The following is a 25515-nucleotide window of genomic DNA, read 5'->3' on the forward strand; positions in this document are numbered from 1 at the left end:
CTGGACTATTGCTCTGCAGTGGGTAAATTTTTGGTAGTACCTCTACATTTGTGCTCAGCACTATGACCAGAGGGAGAGATACAAATACTTCAAAAGACAAGATTATAAAGGGGTCACCCTCAGGCTCCAGTGACCCCCCACTCTGCAACACCATGCCTCCCTGAAAGGCCTAAAGAGGCTGGTTAGAGTGAGCCATTGGGTCGTCAGGACCTGCAATTGCTTCCAACATTTCAGCCCCTGTCTATATAACTGAATTCTTGCCTTTCTGCAAATGGGGTTAGAGAGGAAGCTCATTGGCACCTTATCGGTATTGTTTCAACATCCACTTGCTTCGCATTCTTTGGTCCGACGCTTTATACAGGGGGTAACATGGCTTAAACCTTCGGTTAAAGCACCCCTGAACCCTTGGGACTTGAATTTAGTTCTGTCCGCATTACAGAAACAGCCTTTTGAGCCGATACGACATATTCCCTTGGTCCTTTTGACAAGGACAGTCGTTTTTCTGGTAGCCATTTCTTCTGCAAGAAGGGTATTAGAGTTGGCGGCTCTTGTAAAGAGCCATATTTAATCATTCACAAGGATAGAGTAGGATTGCGTCCTCATCCTAACTTGCTGCCAAAGGTAGTTTCAGGTTTTCATCTAAACCAAGATATTGTTTTACCTTCATTTTTTCCAGAACCCCGTTCTACGGAAGAAAAGTCACTACATTCTTTGGATGTAGTGAGAGCAGTCAATATATATTTGAAGGCGACTGCTCAGATGTTTTGTTTGTGTGGCCTGAAGGTCCTAGGAAAGGACAGGCAGCATCGAAATCCACTATTGCCAAATGGATTCGGCAAGTAATTATTCAAGCTGATGGTTTTGAAGAGGAAAGTTCCACCTTTTCAAATCAAAGTGCGCTCCACCAGGACTGTTAGTGCTTCATGGGCAGTGCATCACCAAGCCTCTCATTTTGAGTTGGCAGTGCAGCTGGGGATAGATCTTTAGATCTCACATGGTGCTCTAAGGACTTTCCAGTAGAATAGCTTTGTGTGGAGAAAGGACTGTCACTCCTGAACTAACTTCCTTGAATGGTTGCTGATGCTCAGCAACACTTTGGATCAGTACCTTTGGCCTCATGCAGGTGCAGAATCTCCAGGTTTGTGTCTGTTTCTTTCAACCAATGCCTGAGTCTGTGTTAGTGCAGGTTGTGTATAAATAGCAGGTTGTGGCTAACGTCCCTGTGACCCTTTAGTGAAGAAAATGGACAGAGAAAGAGGTGGGGGGCGCTCTATATGCTGGACCAATGCCCTATTCAGCAGTAGCCGTGGTTTTCTATGCCCTTATACTGAAAAATAAAGGAAATACAGACAAAAAATATGCATTCCCTTTAAAGGTTCGCAAACTTTTTATCACAATTATACTTATCATAAGTCCCTGCTTTTAGGTGCTCCTAACTGGCACTCGCTTTCCTGGTTTTGAAACAGGTACGCCAGCTAGGCTTACCATTTCATCCCTTTAAAACCAAACACATATTGATTACACAAGTTCTGTGGCTGATTAAGGTGGCAGTCACCTCACTTGGTGCCTTATCTGCATTAAATTAGCCTTAAGAACCTGTGTGTTATGTGTTCATGTTTAAAGGGATGAGGTGGCAACCCTAACTCCAGCTCAGTAGCCCACAACATTGGAACTAGGGGGGGCCATAATTAACACGATTATGCAAAAGCCATTGCCAATGCCCAATGGCAGAGTATCAAGTAGAAGAATGGAAAGACTCCAGGTTGAGCATCACACTATTGGGACATATTGGAAAGTGTTGTTTTTTTTTATAGTACATTTTTTGCTAGTCCAAAGCTTCTAAATATATATGAATAGGTGAGATACCTGGAGATGTATGTTTGCACCGTCTCATAGTTTACAGAGAGCACTGACACTTTTTGCACTTGGCTAAATAAGATGAAATGTAAATAAAAAATAGGACAGCATGAATGGATAGAGACAAATGGTTAATTAAAGCAATGAATAAAATTGTTGTTCTTGTGGATAATCTTTGTCACTTTGGTAAAGGGTTAAACAGTTTGTCTCCTCTGTTCTCGTGGAACATCTGCAGGAGGCAGACACTGGGAATGTGTTATGGTTGGAGCCAAGGTTGGTCTGAGAAAAGGTCTGATTCCCTTCTATCGGAGCTATATAAAGGATAATGAACATGTGACAGCTATTCACATCCACTGCATCAGCAACATGAGGGTTCTTAGCTGTATATCCAGTCCTATCATCCTGTTGCTGTTTTCCTATGGGAAGTTTTCTTCAGGCAGTCTACCACATGTTTCCAGCAAGCATCACACAGGACAGGTAATTGTTTGTGAGATTGTCTATGATTGAGGCATAGAGAAAAAAAGTTCATAAAAACAATGGGGTTTATTTACTACAACTGGAAAGTGCAAAATCTGGTGCAACTCTGTATAGTTTCAGGTTTTATTGCCAATGCTTAATTGAACAAGTTGAAGTTAGAAGCTGATTGGCTACCATGCACAGCTGCCCCAGATTCTGAGTGCACCAGTTTTAGTAAATCTCCCCTAATGTCTATATAGAGATCACAATTTTAGTTTCTGTGGTATTTTATATTTAAAAGTCCATTAAAAAATTACATATTGCATATTATTAGTCTATCTTCAGAATGTTGATAATTCTGAAGCTATATGAGGTGCTTTACAGGTGAAAAGGGAATGGTGCCCTTCCAGGTAGAAATTACTAAATGATTTATGAGTAAAATACCAATTCATTACAAATAAAGCATTCAAAGGGTGCAGAGACCCCATAGCTATGTATAAAGTATACCCCATTATTCGTTTTTATAGTTTAAGCCCATTACTGATATTTACATTGTTATAAAACAAAGGCAGTTTTATTTCAAGTACTAGTTGGGGAAAGGTATATCTGTAGAAATGTCTTAGAAATAAGTTATATGTTCCTTTAAAAAAATTATTAATTGCTCTATAGTGGCTGAATAGAAGTATTTATAAAAATCAATATGTGGCTGGCTACCATAGATAAAGTGCTAAATTAGATAAAGTGCTAGTGTACATCATCATGTGCACAATTGCATGGACAAAAATGCATAATAAATGCTACATAATCACATAAACCTCAAGTTGCACAGAAAATAGATAAAATGAAAGTGCTAATGTTGACACAGTATAGAGGTAAGTCCAACAGTGCACAGGTAACCAGAAAAAAAATTATAGATAAAGTGCAGTAAATAAAGTGCTGTACTCCAAGTGACAATCTGCAAATACAGTCTTTCAGTGCATAAGTGATGTAAATCCTCTTCAGTGTCTGAACACCTCGTTGTACAGTGAGTGGCTCCTTACCTTACATCTGTAAGGTAACAGCATGATGAAAAATAGTGATGATGGGTGAATCCAGGATCTTCCAAAGCCTAGTGTTCTTCTTATACAATGGTGGCCAGGGAAACATTGATAGGATTGGTGTCTTAATGTGGCTTGGTAGTCCTCATATACAGTGATATATTGCCTCTGTGTACCTCGGTAACATTGGACACCCTCCCAAATCAGATCTCCAAGTTATAAGAGATCATGAACAGCGTGAGATTGCAGAGCTTCCTTCCACTCCCAGATTCAGCTGTACATCGGCATTGTATGGAAGTGGATCACATGTTGCACAGATTGTCACTTGGAGCACAGCACTTTATTTATTGCACTTTATTTATAATTTTTTTCTGGATACCTATGTGCACTGTTGGACTTTACCTCTATACTATGTCAACCTTAGCACTTTGATTTTATCTATTTTCTGTGCAATTTAACGTTTATGCAATTATGTAGCGTTTATTGTGCGTTTTTTCCTTGCAATTTTGCACATGTGATGTACACTTTATCTAGTACTTTATCTAATTTAGCACTTTATCTCTGGTAGCCAGCCACTGTTCACTAGAGCACAACACCACATATTGATTTTTATATATATTTATTGTTGGTACGGATTGACCAATCCGGTGTCTGCTGCAACCAGTGTTCCATTGTTTATTATTATCCTGGTAGCGCAGGATACTCTTTTTATTTGAATAGAAGTATTGTGTTCTGTGTATTGGTATTAGATTTTCCTTGGAAATTATTCTTGTGGTAATTTAATGGAAATATTACCTTTTGTGATTGGGCTATAGCTGATCTGTTGTTGATGATTGGGTTTCTTGCAAGCTTTACAACTAACTGAATTGTTTTGCCAGCTAATTTGTTAGTTATCTTTTTGAGGCCAGCCAATCAAATTATGATCTTTTTACGTCTGATTTATTGTTTCTGTGCTTTGAGTTGTAAAGCCATATAAACCATCGCATGCAGCATGCTAAATAGATTTAGTATGGTTATAATTAAAAATATTGTAGGATCACAAAGGAATTTCATTCCTGCAAATTCACCCAAGTGCCAAAAGAGAATTTCAGTTAGAATTATTTAGTTAAAAAGTAAATTGCAGACTAAATGTAAAACAAATAAATTTTGCAGCTCATTATTTTTTTTTCTTTTAACGTACTGCGATCTTAAATTTGGCATTACATAGTTGACTACTTTTTAAGATAATTTCTACAATTCGGTGTATCTTATTCTGAATATAGGTTTATGGACTCCCATTTGTTTCTGTATAACCAATTTATGCACTTAGCCCATGTTAACCATATGGAATATTTGGAGGGACATATCTTTAGTACTAGAGATGGGCTGTGCAACATGGTCATAAACCCATGATGGTAGAAATATGTGAGCTATATCTGCTGATTTGCTTATAAACGGTGCATGCTGCAAGGCTGCTCATCCTCATCCTATTTTCACTATCTAGTGAGTTACTGACTAGAACAAGCACATGACCAATTGGGATTAAAAAGCCTGAACTCCTGTCCTGCTTGCTTGTTCTAGGTCAGGGACCTACTAGATTACCAGAATCAAGATAAAATCCCCAGATCCTGTTCCTCAAGAAACAACAGTATCAGTGCTCAGAACTCTAGACTGATGTTAAAATAGTGATATGTGCAGTTGTAACATGTAGCAATCTTAGATTCATAAGCCCCATACACACTATCAGATTTTCTGCTGATTTTTTACTTCAGATTTACCAAAACCATATTATATGAGGTCAAACCTTAGGCATTTCAATTTGTATGCAATCAGGCAGGCCCTTGCACTACATGATTTTGGTAAATCTGAAGACAAAAATCAGCAGAAAATCTGATAGTGTGTATGGGGCTTTAGACTTGTTTGACATAGGCTTTAGCTTGTATAAGAGCAGTGTGAATAGCAAGCTTTGACAAAACATTTGCAGAGCTTTCAGCAAGCCTTGTTGAAGCTTTTAAAGTACCATTCAGCTCCAGTTTGTAAACTATGAACACAAATCCTAATGGGAGTGTTGCTTGCCAGTCAAAGCAAGCTGCTAGCAGGCTTTAGCAGGCTTTTAACAAGTTTCAAGACGTTCTTGAGCCTGCTAGTAGCTTGTTTAATGCGGCAATCAACACTGCCATTAGGATCTTTGTTCAACATTTACAAACTGGAGCTGCATAATACTTTAAAAGCTTCAACAAAGGTTGCTGAAAGCTCTGCACATACATTGTTAAAGCTTGCTGTTCACACTGCTCTTATACAAGATGAAGCCTGTGTGAAACAGGCCTTCAGCATCTTTCACATATCTGAACTGAAAACAGATGATGTGTTCTAGGAGGACTACTATCATAACTCCCAACTGTCCCTGATTTCAAGGGACTGTCCCTGATTTGGAACAAAGTCCCTCTGTCCCTCTTTCCTCCTCATTTTGGTGTGATCTATATAGTTGTATATAAAATGCACTTTTTGTCTTTCAAAAAGTGTTTCCCAGTGCTAAACCTTTCATCCAATTTCTAAATAGCTGCATTTGAAAATGTCAAAAGCAGATATAAAGGAATAGTAGTGGTAAAAAAAAGCCCTTGTGGGTTTATCTATTTTTTTTGTACAAGTCTCCTTTAAGGGGGCGTGGCAGAGTGTGTGTCCTATGGCTACATACTTTTGCTAAAGAAGGAAAAGAAAGGCGCGTGGCCTGTTGCATGAAACATTGAAACAGGGTGTTTATTATAAACAAAATGGGTATATACAAAGAGATACTACATATTCGTACATATGAACAAAAGCAATGTTAGACACTTGGTAGATTGATATGTGATGTTATCCACAGAAGGGATACTTGAATGATTGACGCATTTTGAGGGTTTTCCTCTTCGTTGGAGCCTGAGAGAGCCTAATCTAGTCTGTGCTTAAATTTAAATAAAAATAGATAGAGGACATTAAAGACATTCAAAACACTAAAACTAGAATTTACTCTCTTGAATCGCATGTTTTTCCAATTTCTACAAGTCCGACATGCAATTTGCTCCTAGTTTCCAGAATCCTTACCTTAACCCTACTTGTAATCCTATAATGGACATAGTCAAAAGTGTAGATCCCCAGAAATTAATATCAATATTCTATAATATGCTTCATACTCCCTCTTCCACTAAAATAGCTTACAATATAAAATCAAGATGGGAGGGAGACCTAGGAATCCTGGAAAACGAGGACTGGAGTGAATCATTGGACGCATGCAAAGCTGTCTCACCCAAGCTATCTGACACACTGACCCAAACATACATCCTACACCACGCATACCTCACACCTATAAGAATGGCGAAATTCACCCAGGGACAACCCTCGACGTGTCTATTATGTAGTTGAGAAACAGGCACATTCTACCACCTCCTGTGGTCTTGCCCCTACATACTGGGCTTCTGGAAACAAGTGGTAGATTTTCTTCATGACAATATGGGATCTCCGCTGGCCCTGGACCCCAAACCATGCCTACTGGGTATTTTCCCCAGACACTGGCACTGACAAATACACAAAAACTTTTATGCAGGAGACCCTATTTTCTGCCCGGAAAACTATTGCTAAACTCTGGATGAGACAAGTTCCCCCTAGATTATCTGACTGGAAAACTGACGATAATAGTACATTGCCCTATAAAAAATTTGTCTACATTAATAGAGGGTGCTCTGCAAAATCTAACAAAGTCTGGGACCGTTGGCTGAATACAACTGACACATGTGTGTAGCATTGCAGAGCACATCTACTTCTTTAACGTACCACCCTACTGGACCTATACCATACAGCTCATTCTCTTTAAATCTGTATAATAGCAAATGATATATTGATACCACAAAATATCTACTGTATTACTACGTTGTAACAGTCTTTACAATTGACCAGAGACTTCTGGCTATCACCTTCGTGAGTAATATGTATAATAATTGTGCTGAATAAAAGACAGAGGGTGTTATTTACTAAAGGAAAATCCACTTTTCACTGCAAGTGCACTTGTAAGTAAAGTCACTGTAGATCCGAAGGGGACATGTAAGGAAAGAAAAAAAAAGCATTTTAGCTTGCACATGATTGGATGATAAAATCAGCAGAGCTTCCCCTCATTTCATATCTACCCATTAGATTTAGAGCGACTGCACTTCCAAGTGCACTTGCAGTGCAAAGTGGATTTGCCTTTTTGGAAATAACCCCCATAATGTTTGTGCATTGGAAAATGTATTATTTTTTTGGGGGAAATAAAAACGTTTTAATTTTAAAAAAATAGATAGAGGAAGCGGCATGGGTAGTATAGCACTACATCGGTGGTATTGTATTGCGGGCAAATTCTATTTTTCTGTAGAGGTTATGCTTCCACATCTCAGCACTCTAAATAAAACAAGACATCAAACAAATATAGATAGAGGTGGAATTTTTGCTTTTTATTCATATGTACAAATACGTAGTATATCTTTGTATATACCCATTTTGTTTATTATAAACTCCTTGTTTCAATGATTCATGCAACAGGCAACGTGCCTTTCTTTTCCTTCTTTACATAATACTTTGGACTTCCCCTAGTCGGCATAGGCAGTAGGCTTACATGATCTCTTCACATATACATCATTAATGGGAAGTTTGCAATGTCTGTAGGCTTCCCTAGCCAACGTCTTTCAGGGGTAAGGGAGTTTCTGGATTTTTCTCTATTGTTTCTTTTTAGATAGATCCCCACCCTGTTCACAGACCTCTACTATTCAGTACCCATTTTTTTTCCCAAATTCTGTGCTTTCAGCAGTAATGGTTAGCAATCTCTATAGAGATGAATAAAAGATCTATGAAAATGTTCAAACCATCCAGGTATCAGAAACACCAAGACTAGTTTCCTGTGGTTCAATGATACAACTGTACTTTCTGGCCAAAAGTCATGCAAACCCAAAGCAAACCTTTTTTTTTTTTAGCTTTGGATAGAGTTTAGATGCCAGCTATTTGTCCTATTTTCCATTATTGTTGGAAGTGAAAGTAAAAGAAAATCACAAATGTTGGGTTGTCCCCAGAAAATTACTAGATGTCCAATGGGGACACTAGTTCTGGTGATCTGGAGAGCCCCAAGGGATTCCCTTTAAGTTGCAGGGATTTCCTCTCACTTGCTGTTTGGGCTATGGAACAAGAAGTATAGGTAAATCTCCCCAATGTGACAACAGATGGAAAGAAAAATGTACGCTATCCAAAATGATAAAAATTGATTTGCCTGTTTTTTTGTTTTTTTTTCCCTCAATTTTAGTATATAGCCAAAGGAAGTGGGAGAATATCTAAAAGGGCAAATCCTCTATTAGACAGTTTACGCTTGAACATGTGTCTCTATTGGAAGCTTCCCCCCTCGGCACTTATTATATTGACAACTGTGACAAGTAGTATGAACCCCTCATCATTCTATCAAAGTGATGGATGAGCTCACTTTGAATGAAAATTGCAAGGTCATGCAACACTGTACCCATATGAAATCTTTATCATTTTTTTTCTCATGAATAAAGCTTTCTTTTGGTGGTATTTAATCACTGTTGTTTTTTTTGTTTTTTTTTTGGGTAAATAAACTAAAAAAAAAAGAACAAATATTTTGGAAAAAACAAGTTTTTCTTCATTTCTGTCATAAGGTTTTGCAAATAAATAATCATTCTTCAGGAATTTAGGCAAAAATGTATACTACTACATTTCTTTGGTGAGAATAACCCAAATCAGTGTTTATAATTTAGTCTATAGGAAAGTTATAGAGTCTACAAACTATGGTATATATATCTGAAATCCATGCCCCACCCTGCCGGGAGAACACAGTAGCAACATTGAGCAATGATGTGTTGATAGAGGGAATCAAGCAATTTTATGCAACCTAGTCTTGGGTGTTGTAGTCCATTCTTCATTCATTCTTCATACAGTGCAGAAGTAGAAGTCCCATGATCTATTGAAGCATTTGTGTCCTGCAGCGCCAACGAGGGGGGAATAGGAAAAGAAGACGCAGCCCGCTCTGCAGCAGCCCAGGCAGTGCACCTCCAGGTCATATTGAGTACCCAGCTACAAATATATTTACTCTCACATCCTATTGTGTTTTCAAGACAGGAGATAATGGGATTTCTCCCCAATGGGTCAGAGGCAGCAAAAATAAAAAAACATATAGGTGTTTTAACTCTTCTCCACTCTATCAAAAACTAAATAGGGTGTGGAGGAGTCTGCATGCAGGGGTATAGGTCGGGCCATGAGTAGTCCTTGATTTGCTTGTGGGACCTCAAAGTTCAAAAGTAGGTAGTGATGGATCAAAGGGGACTGCATCCTTTTAAAGACGACCTTTCTGTCATTAAGCATTGCAATCATTTTCTTATTTAGCAGCATCTATGAGAACTTGGATTTGACTTAAAAAACTGAGTTCTGCAAATTTTCAAGCCTTTGCTATAGCTTGGTGGCAGTAAAAATATAAGACACAAATGAACACACTTTTTATAGCACAGTGTTTTTTCAAAACTGACCAGAACTATGCAGAGAAACAAAAGAAGTTACTAGGATTGGTCTTTTTCAGGACTCTTGTTCAGCTGGAAGTCCAGTGAGATCCACACACAGCCTGTACCTGGGAAATGGAGACCCAAAGAATGTTCTGCGGCTGGAATTCCCTCTGTCATCTTTAACCAGGTAAAAAAATTTATCCTTTTAAATATTAATAGTAACCGGCTACCCTAAACACAGAGGGTATGGTCTGTAAAAACTTGAAGAAGAGAGGTAAGGTTCACCACTCCATTCTCTGACCTAACCTGGGCTATAGGAAAGGAGGAGTCTGATGGTTGACTACTGTATATACAAGAGTCTTTCTACTTTTTTTTTTAGTACATCTCACAAATCATTGACTAAGACAGTCAGTAAAGATTCTGAGTTATGTCTTGGTAGATCTAACATGGGTGTAGGGTGGGCAAACTTTTTTAGACCTTCTATAATAGATGAGGCTTGAACAGTAGTACTGTCTGCACCCACATTGAATGGACAAGTATGTGATACAGGCCTGGATTTTAAAATTATGCAGTAGTGTCAATGATGAGTTAGGAGACCCAAAACATGTTTTTTGTACTTCACCAAGTCATATAGGAATTTATGATATTAGTCCACTAAACCACCTTATTTGCAAACCTGACAATGCTACATTTTATGAATCATTACTCATATGTATCTACACCTAAATGTACATTCTAAAAGGCTTTGTACTGCTTTAAGTTGAGTTCTTAGTTCAGTTTTCCATTCATTCCAACAAGAAAACCAATAGTGCTTAGGTTGCCCAATCTTAAACCCAGTTTAGGAGTTTGTAGTTCTGACTTGGTTTGTCTAATGTAAGTAAGAAGAACCATTCACTTTCCAAAGATGTCTGTGAGTGTGACACAATGGGGAGTTATTTACAAAAGTCAAATTTACCTGGCACTACAGGTGTAAATTACAAGTGCAAAGTACACTTGAAATTGCACTGACAGTGCACTTGGAAATGCAGTTGCTGTAGATCCGAGGGGGACATGCAAGGAAAATAAAAAAATGCATTTTAGCTTGCACATGATTGGATGATAAAATCAGCAGAGCTTTGCCTCATTTCAGATCTACCCCTCAGATTTACAGCGACTGATTCCAAGTTCACTTTCAGTGCAATTTCAAGTGCACTTTGCACTTGTAGTTTGCACTTGTAGTGCAAAGCGGATTTGCCTTTCGTAAATAACCCTCAATGTGTAGATTATAGGATACAGAGGCTGATTTACTAAAACTGGAAAGTGCAAAATCTGGTGCAGCTGTGCATAGAAACCAATCAGCTTCCAGGTTTTATTGTCAAAGCTTAAATTGAATAAGCTAGAGTAATGCCCCATACACACGATGAGATTATCGGACGAATGAACGTCCGTTTTTTATTGCATGCTAATCTCAGATCGAATCTGATGAGTTTACTAAAGTCACGAAAATTCCCGCACGACATAAAAAAAATTCGTACGTGATGTCATGTGTTGTAATGCATTTGTATTGCATTTTCGAACGATAGCTGTACTGATTACACGAAAATCGTACGATCTAGCATCGTACGAAAAAAATTTCCGTGCACGTCCGATAGAATAATATCGGATGTACTGTTCGAATCGGCTCTCGAAAGCTCTGTACTAACGATCCGATTATCGTACGATCGCATCGAAAGCGGTATTTTCCGTACCATTTTCGTATCGTGTGTACGGGGCATTAGAAGCTAATTGGTTACCATGTACAGCTGCACCAGATTTTGCAGTATCCAGTTTTAGTAACTCAACCCTACAGTGTACTATTTAAGCCAACCCATATATTGCTTTTACAGATTATTGTTAGCGTCAAGTGTCTTACATATGGAGACAATGTGATAAGCAGACTTTAGCATGTTACGTAACTATTAATGCCATAGCATAGGTGCACAAAAATGATGTTTATTTACTAAACATCTGAAACCTAGGCTGTATTGGTTTTGCTGATTGAATAGATAGGGCATGAAACAAGCAACCAAACCCAACTAACTTAAGAATGCATTCAGTAAATGAACTTTTGAAGGACTCACTGATGACTTGTGTGCATATCGTAAATGCTTTTTTCTGTAACAAAATTTTAATCATTTTTTTTTCAAAATACAGTAACCAGTCCAATACATAGTAGTGAGAAAGGGTATACCCAGTAAAAAAAATTTTTTTTCATGATTAATGCATGTTTATTGTAATGATTTATTTTGTTCTTATAGTACGACATCTTAAAAATACTGAAAGATTATGTACTAAATGGACAGAGGATGAATATCTGATTGTGTTCCCTCAAATGTGGCAAAATTTGATCACAAATACAGAAGTGAGAGTGTGTTTTATGTGCCAAGGCTACATTTAATTCCCAGTCTGGCTTAAAGCAATATTAAAGTCGTGTTTTGTTTTTTTCTAAATTAACAAACATGTTACACTTACCTGTCATGTGTAATGGTTTTGCACAGAGCAGCCCAGATCCTCTTCTTCTCGGGTCCCACACAACGGTACTCCTGGTCCCCAAGGCACCTAAGTAGGCACATTCAAGCCACGGCTCTGTGTGTCCAATCACACACAAAGCCGTGACTTGACCCCACCCCCTCCGTCTCCTGATTGGCTTACTGGCTGTGATTGACAATTAGCCAATCAGGAGTCCACAGAAAATCCCTGGAGAGCCAAGGCTCTTGTGGGCATTGCTTGATCAAAAGGGGCTCAGGTATTGGGGGGGGGGGGGGCTAGATGGCGCTGCTGCAAGCAGAAGGTTTTTAAAAAACCTAGTGCCTTTACAACCACTTTAAGACCTAACAGTCACTGATAATGTATATATTTGTGATTCTTTCTCACTTTTAGGAGGTGGCTCATTTTTTTATTGAACTTCTCTCTGTAGTGCCCTCCCCTGGTTAGGCTGGCAGGTTAAATTTAGTTTTTGGCTCCACTGTAGTGAGTTTGATTCCCCCCAACCCCCGCCTGAAAAAAGTTTTCAGAGTATAGGGCAGGGCAAATCAGATGACAAGTGTCAACATTTATCATGCCCCAGCCAACCCCTGGAAGGAGGCATCCAGAAGCTGGCTGGGGAGGTGATAAATGATTAGGAAGCCTTGCCAGAGTGTTATTTTCTCTTCAGGGAGGGTCCTGGGTCTCTTGGGGCTGCTGCCCCTGGAGGTAGCTTTACTGAAAAAAGAAATTGAAGTCTGCTGGGCTGAGGGCCTGGAAAAAATTGCCAATGGATGTTAGCTAGAGGGAACTGAATTGAAGTCCCGGCCTGAAGCAGGATCTTGTTATCGCTCTTATTGAGGATCTATCTGTAAATGCTGGGTGGCAGACAGCTACTGGAATAAACACTTTGCTGGGGACTATTAGTTGTGCGAGTGCCAGAAGAGAACTAAGTGCTGGAAGTGGCTATATGGACTGCTGCTGTAGAGTCCTAGATATACTGACTCCCTCTGCACATTCACTGGAGCCTAGGCTTGCTTTGTAGATGATTCAGCTCTGCATCAGAGCTGTGTGCCTAAAACCTGTGTAAACTCTGTGACAAGCAGTTTCAAAGCTTACACAGAGCTACTCACTTGGTCCTCTTTCCAAAAGGTTTGGGCTACCCCATCCCCAGAAGCACCAGGTATTTCCAATAGCTCAGAAAAAATAATAGAGTGGTTGGAAAGTCCAGCACAAGTGAGTATAACTCTGTGTGTGTTTGTGTATGGGGTGGGGGGGCTTAAAGTGGAAGGCCACCCTGAAAAAAAATATATAAAAAATCTAAAAAAAATCTAAAAAAAAAAAAAATGAATTTTTTTTTACTTACCAGAAGTGTCTGTTGCTAGGCACATAATCCTAATCTTCCTCTTCCTCCTCCGCGGAGATCTTCTTTCTTCTCTCCTTCGTGTGGCGTCTTCTGGGTAATGGGTCGCGCTGTGTTCTGGGAACTGTGTGTTCCAGAACACAGCGCGTCCCATTCACAAAGCGCTGCGTGACTCACGCATGCGCAGTAGGAAACGGGCAGTGAAGCCGTAAGGCTCCACTGCCTGTTTCCCTTACAAGGAATGGCGGCGCTGGGACCCGAGACCCGAAGGACGGGTCGGCCTCGGGCGGCCGACATCGCGGGCGCCCTGGACAGCTAAGTGGGCTGATTAAGTCAGCAGCTGCAGTGTTTGCAGCTGCTGACTTTTATTTTTTTTTTTAAACGGCCCTCCGCTTACAGTGGAAGTAAAGTCCACTTTTTAACTTGTACCTACAGCAAAGCCCATAATAATGCTCACGTGTAGGTACAGTGAATAGCTCCTAAACTTTCACTGTTTAGGAGATATTCTCACGGGATGCAGCCAGTGATGCCAGCAGTGCATGCGCTCTGAAGGGACGGAATACCCATGCTGTCCCCTCAGAGCTCTGTGCTGGGGCCTGTCCATTCATACAGCTGGAGCCCACTAACCCAGAAGGTAGACAGAGTATAGATGGAAGCGCTGGGAAGCCATGACAGCGCTGCACTGGGGGGCTTCATGTGCAGGTAAGTCTGACAAAATGTACTAGTATGCGATGCATACTAGTACATTATGACTTAAACCTGCAGGGGGGCCTGATTTTTTTTTATTTAAATTTTTATTTTTGTGACAGTTTACTACTGCTTTAAAGAAAACCTACTACTTTGCCCTGAATAGGTATGGGCAGGAAAAGCAGAAAGTTTCCCTTGAAAGCTCACTCCCCTGCCACTTAATTGAACTGTCAGAGCAGAGATATGATATTTATTGTGGATTTATACGCTAAATACACAATGCATAAACCTTTCAAAAAATGTCCATAATGTCATATTAATATCACCCTGTAGCACCTGATGTTTGGCAGTAGCTTGTGTTCAGATGTGTTATTCTGGTTATAGGTTTACCATACTAAAATACAGCATGATGTTTTTGTGATGATTATCCCATATGATTACAGCAATCTCTCATCGTTTGAAATCCGGACATACGACAGCGCAGGCATCATATTCTTTGGAAATATTGGCATGGATAACTGGTTTGCACTTGGGATTCGCGATCATCGGTTGGAGGTACAGATGAGTAATGGCAATGGTCAAATGGTTCTCTCTAAGTGGGGACCAGAAGTCAGCAATGGCAAATGGCAAAAGGTGAGAGCTTATGAATTTCACTAGCAAAGTATGACGAAGTATAATAAATACAGATGATAACTTCCGATGCTCATCTGTGCTAATTGCCCCCAGTTATTGTCAAATGACATCTGTAGTCTGATAGCTGTAGACAGTAGCAGACTGAAGTATCAATGGAAAGCAGAGCAAGATTTATGACACACTGACACACCAACGCTTATATAGGCATGCCTGCTGCAAATTGTTCAGATAAAATAGTGTTAAATTAGTTAGAAAACCATAGAAGATGAATTGAGCCTGCCATTGATGATCGTTCCCTTTAAAAAATGCTAATTGCCCGACAGCCATTCGAATGATTTAGTTTTAAGGTTTTCTGGGTCCCTGACCTGACAAGTATATTTTATGTTTACAAGGAATTCTGACGTTTCCTTATAGTCATACTGGATTCTGGGTCTGAGATTAAAAATATATTTATTTATTATTATTATAGGTATTTATATAGTGCTGACAATTGACAGAGCTTTTACATATTGTACCTTGACATTAGTTCCTGCCCTTAAGGAGCTTACAATCTAATGTCCATTCATATACATACTGGCTCCAAATGTAACCTTTGGCACGTCTTTGGTGTGTGGGAGGAAAATGGTGGAAAACAAGAAAGCACAGGGAGAACATACAAACTCCAAGCAGAAAGTGTCCTGGCTGGTATTGAAACCAAGGACGCCAGTGCTGGAAGTCATATATTGACTCTAAAGACAGCCAGGCAGCTAGCATCTTTCAGGAGGCCAGTAATGGCAACTTCTGTCACAATAGGTTCACTTGAACCTGCTAATTGGCTATAACGAATACTGTGTCCCACAATGCACTTAAAATAATATAAAAAGCAAATTTTATAAGTTGTAGAAAAGAGTTGACAGTACATAAACAAGCTAAGACTTAGGCTCGGTTCACATTGGGATCTGACTTGAGAGATCCCAAGTGACGTGACATGTGAAATCCCATATTAGTCATTGAGAGTTGTCTTAGCACTACTGAAATCACTCCGACTTTAGAAAAGGTTCCTGTACTATTCTCTTCAATTTTATACTTCTATCAAAGTAGTACTCAAGTCGCCAGGAAGCCACCTGGCAAAGCCGTACCGCAGGTCACGGCAGTGTGAACCGGGCCTGACAGTATCGAACATACCATACCAATATCCTGAGTATTTCACATGCATAATCTGATTACTTTTTAACTATACATACACAATCTTTGTTTTACAAAATTTTATAAATGATAAATGACTCCCAGTAACAAATGATCGACTCACTTGATGGTTTATTTCAGCATTTCAGCATTTTATTGAAGATAAAAGGTAACAAGTGGGGCCAACATGTTACAGGGGAATTACCTCCCTCTTCCTCAGGGCTAATATGTAAGGGAACACAAATACAATCAATATCAATACAATCTGTAACACAGGTGTATGGATTCAAGTTGAAAATGTTTTTGAGAAATAAACATAAGTGATTCATCAAACGTACAATAAACAAGAACAGATATATACATGCATAGTTGTATATTAACAAGAAAAAATCATCTGTCAGTCATCAGCCAAAAGCTAGTAGCGTTTACTAAAAAAACATATATAGAGAGGAATATACAGTATGTACAATATATGAAAAACATAACAAAATATATAGTATATATATATATATATATATATATATATATATATATGTAAATTGTATTGTAATTGTATACAGAAAACTGTATGTAGAAACCTCTGACCCCTGGAAGCGTGGTGGAACCCCCAGAGACAGGGCTGACATTTCACCTTAGGGGTAAGTCTCTTACATAGAGAGACATGTGAACAGATGGGCACCAGACACTTTTAGTTAAAACAAAAAGGATTTTATTACTCAGTTAAATGGGAGAGAGGGTTATGGGTACAGATGCTAAAGACTAAAGCAGAACTCCAGTACTCCATACAGTACATTACAGGGAAAAGATCCTTTATGTCGGGGCCGACACTCTGCGTTAGAATTCCTTAGCAATTATTACCTGTAGCAACAACTGCCATCTTCGGCAAGAGAGACAACCAGCCTCCATGGGGAGTCCATCCTGCCTCCAGTGAATATCAGCAGCACTAGGCCTCATCACTTTCCAGGCTTCCTTTAGGCTAGAAAGGCCTAGATCAGCAGCTCAATCATGTGCACCCTCCCCAGGCTGGAGCCAGAGGGCAAGAGAGCTTGCATCAGATAGCCCCGAATATTTATACCCATTACCATAATGCACCACTGGTAAAGGAAACTCCTTGTGGTGGGCCAGGAGAAGATATGAAAATTCATAACATACCTACTGTGAGATCTCTCACTAATACCAGAGACAGCAATGCCACCTACTGAGAATGGATAGCTAGGGTGAACTTAAGGGAAGCTGATCAAACCAGACTACAAATTGGCATTGTTCTACACCCACGCAGAACTAAATTTAGACACACGTGGCTAAATGGATTTAAAGAAATTCTATTTAAAAAAAAATGTTTTATATAGCAACTATAATAAATATATATATACAGTATCTCACAAAAGTGAGTACACCCCTCGCATTTTTGTAAATATTTTATTATAACTTTTCATGTGATAACACTGAATAAATTACAATTTGCTACAATGTAAAGTAGTGAGTGTACAGCTTGTATATTAGTGTAAATTTGCTGTCCCCTCAAAATAACTCAACACACAGCCATTAATGTCTAAACTGCTGGCAAAAAAAAAAGTGAGTACATCCCTACGTGAAAATGGCCAAATTGAGCCCAATTAGACATTTTCTCTCTCCGGTGTCATGTGACTTGTTAGTGTTACAAGGTCTCAGGTGTGAATGGGGGAGCAGGTGTGTTACATTTTGTGTTATCGCTCTCACTCTCTCATACTTGTCATTGGAAGTACAACATGGCATCTCATGGTAAAGAACTCTCTGAGGATCTGATAAAAAGAATTGTTGCTCTATATAAAGATGGCCTAGGCTATAAGAAGATTGCCAAAACCCTGAAACTGAGCTGCAGCACAGTGGCCAAGACCATATAGTGGTTTAACAGGACAGGTTCCACTCAGGACAGGCCTTGCCATGGTTGACCAAAGAAGTTGAGTGCACATGCTCAGTGTCATATCCAGAGGTTGTCTTTGGGAAATAGACGTATGAGTGCTGCCAGCATTGCTGCAGAGGTTGAAGGGGTGGGGGGTCAGCCTGTCAGTGCTCAAACCATACAACTGGCTGTCATCCCAAAAGGAAACCTCTTCTAAAGATGATGCACAAGAAAGCCCTCAAACAGTTTTCTGAAGACACGCAGACTATGGATTACTGGAACCATGTCTTATGTGTAGCAGCAGGTGAGTAGTACAAATACAAGTGTGTCTTGCCCACAGTCAAGCATGGTAATGGGTGTGTCATGGTCTGGGGCTGTATGAGTGCTGCTGGCACTGGGGAGCTACAGTTCATTGAGGGAACCATGAATGCCAACATCTACTGTGCCATACTGAAGCAGAGCATGATCCCCCTCCCTTCTGAGACTGGGTCACAGGGCAGTATTCCAACATGATAATGACCCCAAACACACCTCCAAGACAACCACTGCCTTGCTAAAGAAGCTGAGGGTAAAGGTGATGGACTGGCCAAGCATGCCTCTAGACCTAAACCCTATTGAGCATCTGTGGGGCATCTTCAAACAGAAGGTGGAGAAGTGCAAGGTCTCTAACATTCACCAGCTCTGTGATGTCATCATGGAGGAGTGGAAGAGGACTTCAGTGAAGCTTTGGTGAACTCCATGCCCAAGAGGGTTAAGGCAGTGCTGGAAAATAATGGTGGCCACATAACATTTTTGCACTTTGGGCTAAATTTGGACATTTTCGCTTAGGGGTGTACTCACTTTTGTTGCCAGCAGTTTAAACATTAATGGCTGTGTGTTGAGTTATTTTGAGGGGACAGCAAATTTACACTTATACAAGCCGTACACTCACTACTTTACATTGTAGCAACGTGTAATTTCTTCAGTGTTGTCACATGAAAAAGTATAATAAAATATTTACAAAAACGTGAGGGGGTACTTACTTTTGTGATATACTGTATATATTACAAAGGGGTTACAGCACGTCAGGTATACACTTAAAACAGTAAATTAGCAACTTCAGGCATCCCTGCCCTTTATAGTTACCAACCTGCACCATGCAGTGAAAATAGGAAATGAAATGCTTGGGTCCAAATAGCTTCATATATATATATATATATATATATATATATATATATATATATATATATATATATATATATATATATACATGCAACACATGAGAAAATGAATAGGTGTTACCCCTTGTTAACTATTTCCTTTAGCAAACTCTTTGTTAGAAAATGGGGCCTAAACCAGAGAGGGATCACTTTGACGCAGTTGGACAGTTTGCACATGTATTGCAATATATGGATACTAATAATTCCCATTTTATAAGCAAGAGTTTGCTATAGGAAAGAGTTAACAAGTGGTAACACCTATTCAGTTTCTCATGTGTGGTATATATATGAAGTTATTTGGACCCAAGCATTCAATTTCCTATTTCCACTGCATGGTGCAGGTTCCTAACTATAGGGTTCACTGCTGTGATCAAGAGTTTTGTAAACAAAAAGTCTTCATTCAGTGCTGTATCATCAAAGGCAAATTTGATAAATGTCAAAAGTAGACTGGAGCTCCACCTGCTGTCTCTAAAGGTGAATGCAAAATATTAATATGCAGTAGTTTATATTTACGTGACTAAAAATAAATGGTAAAAATGATTTAAAAGAAAAAAATATATATTTGTAAAGAAACTATATACAAGATACAAGGATTCTTCAAAAAGACCAGAAGAGAAAAGAAAAAGAAAATGCCATGGGAGAGATCTGTCAACAGAGACACCCGTGTTCCTCTTGTAAACGACATCTTAGTGCAATGTACTTCTTTGGTTAGAATGGATCTACTACTGTTGGCGGCTATTATTCTGTTGAATTGCAATTCATGTTATAGATAATGATTGTCGAGAATGTACCGCTGTTTTTTACGTGTTTTATTCAAAATAAATAATTTTTATGTTAAAAAAAAAAGTATGTGCAACAATGTTACAACTATGGTAACAACTAGTAAATGTTACTATATTGAATCAAAATCAAATGGTGAGTCCAAAAGAAAAGGAATCCAAAGGAAAACAAAATTGATAAAGGATTGACAGTTCCCTGTGCTCTTGATCTTCCACCTATCTTCTGCTAAATAATAATAACCATTTGTTTTGAATTCAATGTAGTAACACTTATTAGTTGTTACCATAGATGTAACATTGTTGCACATACTTTTTTTTTTAACATAAAGTTTATTTATTTTGAATAAAACACGTAAAAAAACAGCGGTACATTCTCGACAATCATTATCTATAACATGAATTGCAATTCAACAGAATAATAGCCGCCAACAGTAGTAGATCCATTCTAACCAAAGAAGTACATTGCACTAAGATGTCGTTTACAAGAGGAAACAGAATTCCAGTATTCACAAGTAGTACAACAGATAAAGTTTATCAGTGAAGCATATTTCATAGAGGGCATATGGTGGAGTGGGGGGGCAGATCCCTCGTGGGCCGGTAGATCTGCAGTTATGGACCCGATCCTGACATGGACTGTATCGAGTGTCAGCAGGGATGAGAACCCAAACAGACGAGGACTCATGTAGTTAACATGTTCCATTTGTGATGTAGACATGGGGGGTTGGGTTCACCCTAATGGTGACAGTGAGGTCTCAGTCAATCCCACACCAGTCTTCCACCACGTCCCTAATCCTTATTCCAAGATTAGCCTCTTCTCCCGAGTCCAAGCCGCCTAGATTTTTTTCAAATTTCTTGGGGCAGTTACGTCCTAGATAAGTTAATTTATAGAGTGGCAGGGCTGCATCCATTGTTGTACCATTGGGGGAGCGGAATCATTCCATCTTAGGAGGACTGCTTTCCTCGCGTAGAATGCTGTGTAGAACAATTGCCCGATCGTGTGACACTCTACCAAAACAAAATGAGAATGTTTTCCCCACAATAGAGCATTCTTTTTTTTGCACTATAAAAAAAAAAGAAATTTTTGAAAAAAAAACTTTTGTACTTTTTGTAATAATAAATATCCCCCCCCCCCCCCCCAAAAATTAAAATAAAAAAAACTTCATCAGTTTAGGTCAATATGTATTCTTCTACATATTATTGGTAAACAAAATCACAATAAGCATATATTGATTGGTTTGAACAAAAGTTGTAGTGTCTACAAAATAGGGGCTATATTTATGGCATTTTTAAAATGTATTTTTTTTTTACTAGTAATGGCAGTGATCTGTGATTTTTGGCGGGACTGCGACATTGTGGCAGACAGATCGGACACTTTTGACACTTTTTTGGGACCATTGACATTAATACAGCTATCAGAGATAAAAATAGCCACTGATTACTGTAGAAATGTCACTGGGAGGGAAGGGGTTAACACTAGGTGGCGGTTTAAGGGGTATATGTGCTACCTGGGAGTGTTTCTAACTGTAAGGGGGCTGGGCTGACTGGATGAAGAGAGAGATCACTGTTTCTAATCACTAGGAACAGCAGATCTCTCTTTAACTCCCCTGTCAGAACAAGGATCTGTCTGTTTACATTGACAGATCCTTGTTCAGGCTCTCGCTCCCACGATCGCGGGTGGCCTGCGGACATCCAGGCCGACAACCACATGCATTGGCTCCCCCATCACGCATGCCTGATACGGCTCCTTAAAGGAGCTGACATACACCTGTGGTGATTTACGGACCTGCCTCTGTATAACGATGATGGCTGTGCGGCAAGTGGAGTTTGAAGTGAGTGAGAACCCTTTTTGTTGACATCAGATGGCACCAGAATGCAGTATGCGAAGGAGGACAGCTGGCAGAGGCAGCGTGCTGCTTTGGGCAATGTTCTAGAAAACCTTGGCTTCTGCCATTCACTTGGATGTCACGTGACACATATCACCTACCTATACATTGATGCTGGCCAAGTACACTCCTTCATGGAAACGGTAATTCCTGATGGCAATGTACCTTGCCACACAGCAAAAATGGTTTGCGTTAGACATCAATGAGTTTGAGGTGTTGACTTGACAATCGAGCATCTGTGGGATATGCTGGAAAAACAAGTCCAATTCATGTAGTACAGGACTTAAAGGATCTGCTACTAATGGCTTGGTGCCAGATACCACAGCGTAACTGCAGAGGTCTAGTAGTGTCCATGCCTTGAAGGGTTAGGGCTGTTTTGGCAGAAAAGGTGGTGTTTTTCAGCAAAGGGGGACCTACCCAATATTATGTGGGTGGTCATAAATCTATGGTTGATTGCTATATATTTGACAGATTTGTCCAACATTAAACCTAGGAGCAAAAGATGCCGCTGATTTTCTTCCTGTAGGCTAAAGCAGTTCTAGGCAGTAAATTAATAACTGGTTGCTATGAATTACTGTAACTCATACCTTTTGTACTGCTTTAAATAATCCAAATGTTTTACTTGCACCATGCATGCTGCAAAATCAGGCCATTTAGCCAATAATATTGCACTAGCACCATGCAGTGTGTGTGGGCAGTTAGCAGTATTATGTTATACTGTGAGAACAGAGATTTCCTACATTGAATAACATTCAACCTGCTGTATGTTCTAAGATCTGGCCAGCAGAAAATGTTTTTGTCCCTTATTAACTCACATGGAACTATTATTTGGAACTTACATGTCTTGCAGGTGACTGTGGACAGCTCGATTAACACCATAGATGTAAGAGTGAACGGAGAGGTTGTTATCATGCTAACTCATCATGTGAAGAACGAGCCTGTGATCTCCGAATATGCTAATCTGGCAATTCTCCTGGGTGACCTTCCAGCAAATAGCCAAATTCAACTTCTCAGACCGGTACTTTTGTCACATAAAATGTCTACAGCATTGAGCTAGACATTTAATGATAAAGCTAGCTAATTAAGAAATGTTCACTAAACATAAAACGTTTCCAGATTTATTGCATCAATGTGGTATATTTTAGGAATGAAGTAATTGTTAAGACCACAGCATAAACAAGTTTATAAGTACTCACATATGTAACTACCCTACATTTAGCTTCCTAAATAAATTATTCAACGTTTTTCTAAAATCTGACTACACCATACATCAGAGCAGGTATAAAACGATAGTTATGTTTGTTCTGAGTGTTTAAGGCCTCACGCACACTGGGCGTTTAGCACAGGTACATTGATTTTCAGCGGTTAGGTGCAGGTGGAAGGCATAGGCGCACCATCCAACCCCACTTCCAACAGCTTGTAGAGGCTGACAGTGGCTGTGGCCAGACAGTGCGCGAGTAGTACAAACGTTTTGGGCAGTATGCACCCAGAGGCACAAGTCTGGAACGTGAGCAGTCTGCGTTCCAAGCATTTGTCCCAGGGTGTATACTGCCCTAAATTTTAGTACGGCTCGAGGGCACTGTCCAGCTGAAGCAGCCGTCAGCCCCTCATAGGGTTTTACAGGCTGCTGGCAGCAGGGATGGATGGTACGCCTGTGCCTTCCAGCCCATACCTAAACACCAGAGTCTCATGCACCAGGGCTACATGCCCAGTATGGCCAACTGAAAATGGGCACGTGATAGACTGACAATACTGCTGTTAATTGAGAGGCAAGTGAATTTACTAGCAGGATTTCAAGGTAGGAAACTTTGCAACAGATTTCCCAGATAATTATAGGAAACATGATTATAAATTATAGGAACTATGTTGCCAAACATAAAATATATATATATGAAAAACAATTGGATGTACTGTATGAAGGTGACGAGGTTCCTATTACAAAATGGCTTTGTCCACCCTTTAAAGTCTATTACTACTGATAGTAAAACTACTATTGATAGCCCCATCCCTCAAATGGTCATGAAGCAGACAGCAAAAACCAAGGGTGATCTTGCATGGTTCTTCTGTAAGCACTTGATCCTTCAATAACACTACTAGCATTACTAAGTCCAAACAATCAGCAGTGCAGAGAAAGGATCTCCCCTTACTGTTGCTCACATATATATCACTGCAGTCCCTGAATAATAGATCTTGTCCCTTCTTAGCCCCTGTACACACGGTCGGAGATTCTGCCAACCAAATCCGTCAGATTTTGTCCGTCAGACAGGATAGTCTGACGGATTGTGTCCGAAACTGTTGCATACACACGGTCGGACTAAGTTGTCGAAAAATCCGATCTTTCAGAACGTGATGACGTAATTTCGTTACGATGGGACTACATTCAGGCTAGTAACCAATAGCTTTGATGTAGGAATTTGATCTGAGCATGCGTGGCACTTGGTCCAATCAAAATTCGCTACACATGATCGGAGTATGTCCGATCGGCCCAGTTGGTCGGGAAATATTTCCAACATGTTGGAAAATTGGGTCCGACGGATATTCGGACGGAATCAGTCCGATGCATACCACACACAGTCAGATTATCCGACAACACGGTCCGATAGGACACATTCCGACGGATTCTCCGACCGTGTGTACAAGGCTTAAGAGTGCAGACAAGACTGTAGGAAGTTTGTTTGCCTCTGTTTTCTGATCTGGTGGACAATAAATTGGTAAAGCAGACTCACCATTCATAAAAGCACTGAAGAAGTCTAAGGACATCGTGTGTACATGTAGTACTTGGAGGGGTTCAATGTCAGATATGACCTTTGAAATATTTAATTTCCATTTTAATGGCAACACATTCTGAAGATAAAATGATCTATGATAAATCTAAGCCATGCATGTAAAAAAACAGTCGTACTTTCTGTTCTTTTAGCTGAATCCTGCTCTAGATGCATGTATGAGAAACTGGGCCTGGGTAAAAAAGAGCACAAAAAATCTAGATGATGCAATGGAGACAGATGAGAACCGGCGGTGCTTTGAAAATGAGGAGCGAGGCACCTTCTTCCCTGCGCAAGGTTATGCCATCTTCAAGCCTACCTGTAAGTCATGTTTTTTCTACAGTGTTTTTTTAACATTGACCTTCAATGGTACAATTTTTGATAACTATAGGATAGTAGCACAGTGTTGCTGATTACTACAAGCTTGAAGGCCCAGCCATACTTGTGCAGTTTTTGCCACATCAGATTGTTGTGGTAATAGATCTTCAAAGTGTATCCAAGGGACACAAAATGCTTCTAACGTATTGCTTCCAGTGCACTGCAAAGGCAATATATTTTTTATTACAGTGTGCTTGGGAGTAGGTATATTTTTTTGTTGTTTGTGTGAGCTGTGGTATCATAGAAAATTGATGAACTCACACAACAACCTGCATACAACTGTCTGGTGAAAAGCATTGTCAGCAGGATAAACTGTAGGAGTAAATCTCTTAACCAGCCCTCCAAGTAGCAGTAAATGCTGCCAAAAGCACTTTGCCTGAAGTACATTTTAATGCACAATATATTTTTTTAGGACAGAAAGACTATTGTAGGAAAGTTAAATTCATACATTTATATTTCTAAATTAGAA

General features: G+C 39.6%; 1 protein-coding gene across 1 annotated transcript in view; it reads left to right on the top strand.

Moving 5' to 3' along the window:
• The first annotated feature begins 2107 nt into the window (after positions 1–2107).
• Positions 2108–25515, top strand: part of SHBG (sex hormone binding globulin) — a 30020-nt gene continuing 6612 nt past the window's right edge. Inside the window, exons 1-5 of the mRNA XM_077488569.1 lie at positions 2108–2334; positions 9913–10022; positions 14810–14999; positions 22757–22924; positions 24824–24989. Coding sequence (XP_077344695.1) covers positions 2116–2334; positions 9913–10022; positions 14810–14999; positions 22757–22924; positions 24824–24989 — 853 coding nt within the window. The 5' untranslated portion in view covers positions 2108–2115. The remainder of the gene's footprint in view (positions 2335–9912; positions 10023–14809; positions 15000–22756; positions 22925–24823; positions 24990–25515) is intronic.

The sequence above is a fragment of the Lithobates pipiens genome, unplaced genomic scaffold (assembly GCF_037356315.1).
Source record: "Lithobates pipiens isolate NorthernLeopardFrog02 unplaced genomic scaffold, aLitPip1_a1.2 Scaffold_18, whole genome shotgun sequence".
In the NCBI taxonomy this organism is placed as follows: Eukaryota; Metazoa; Chordata; class Amphibia; order Anura; family Ranidae; genus Lithobates; species Lithobates pipiens.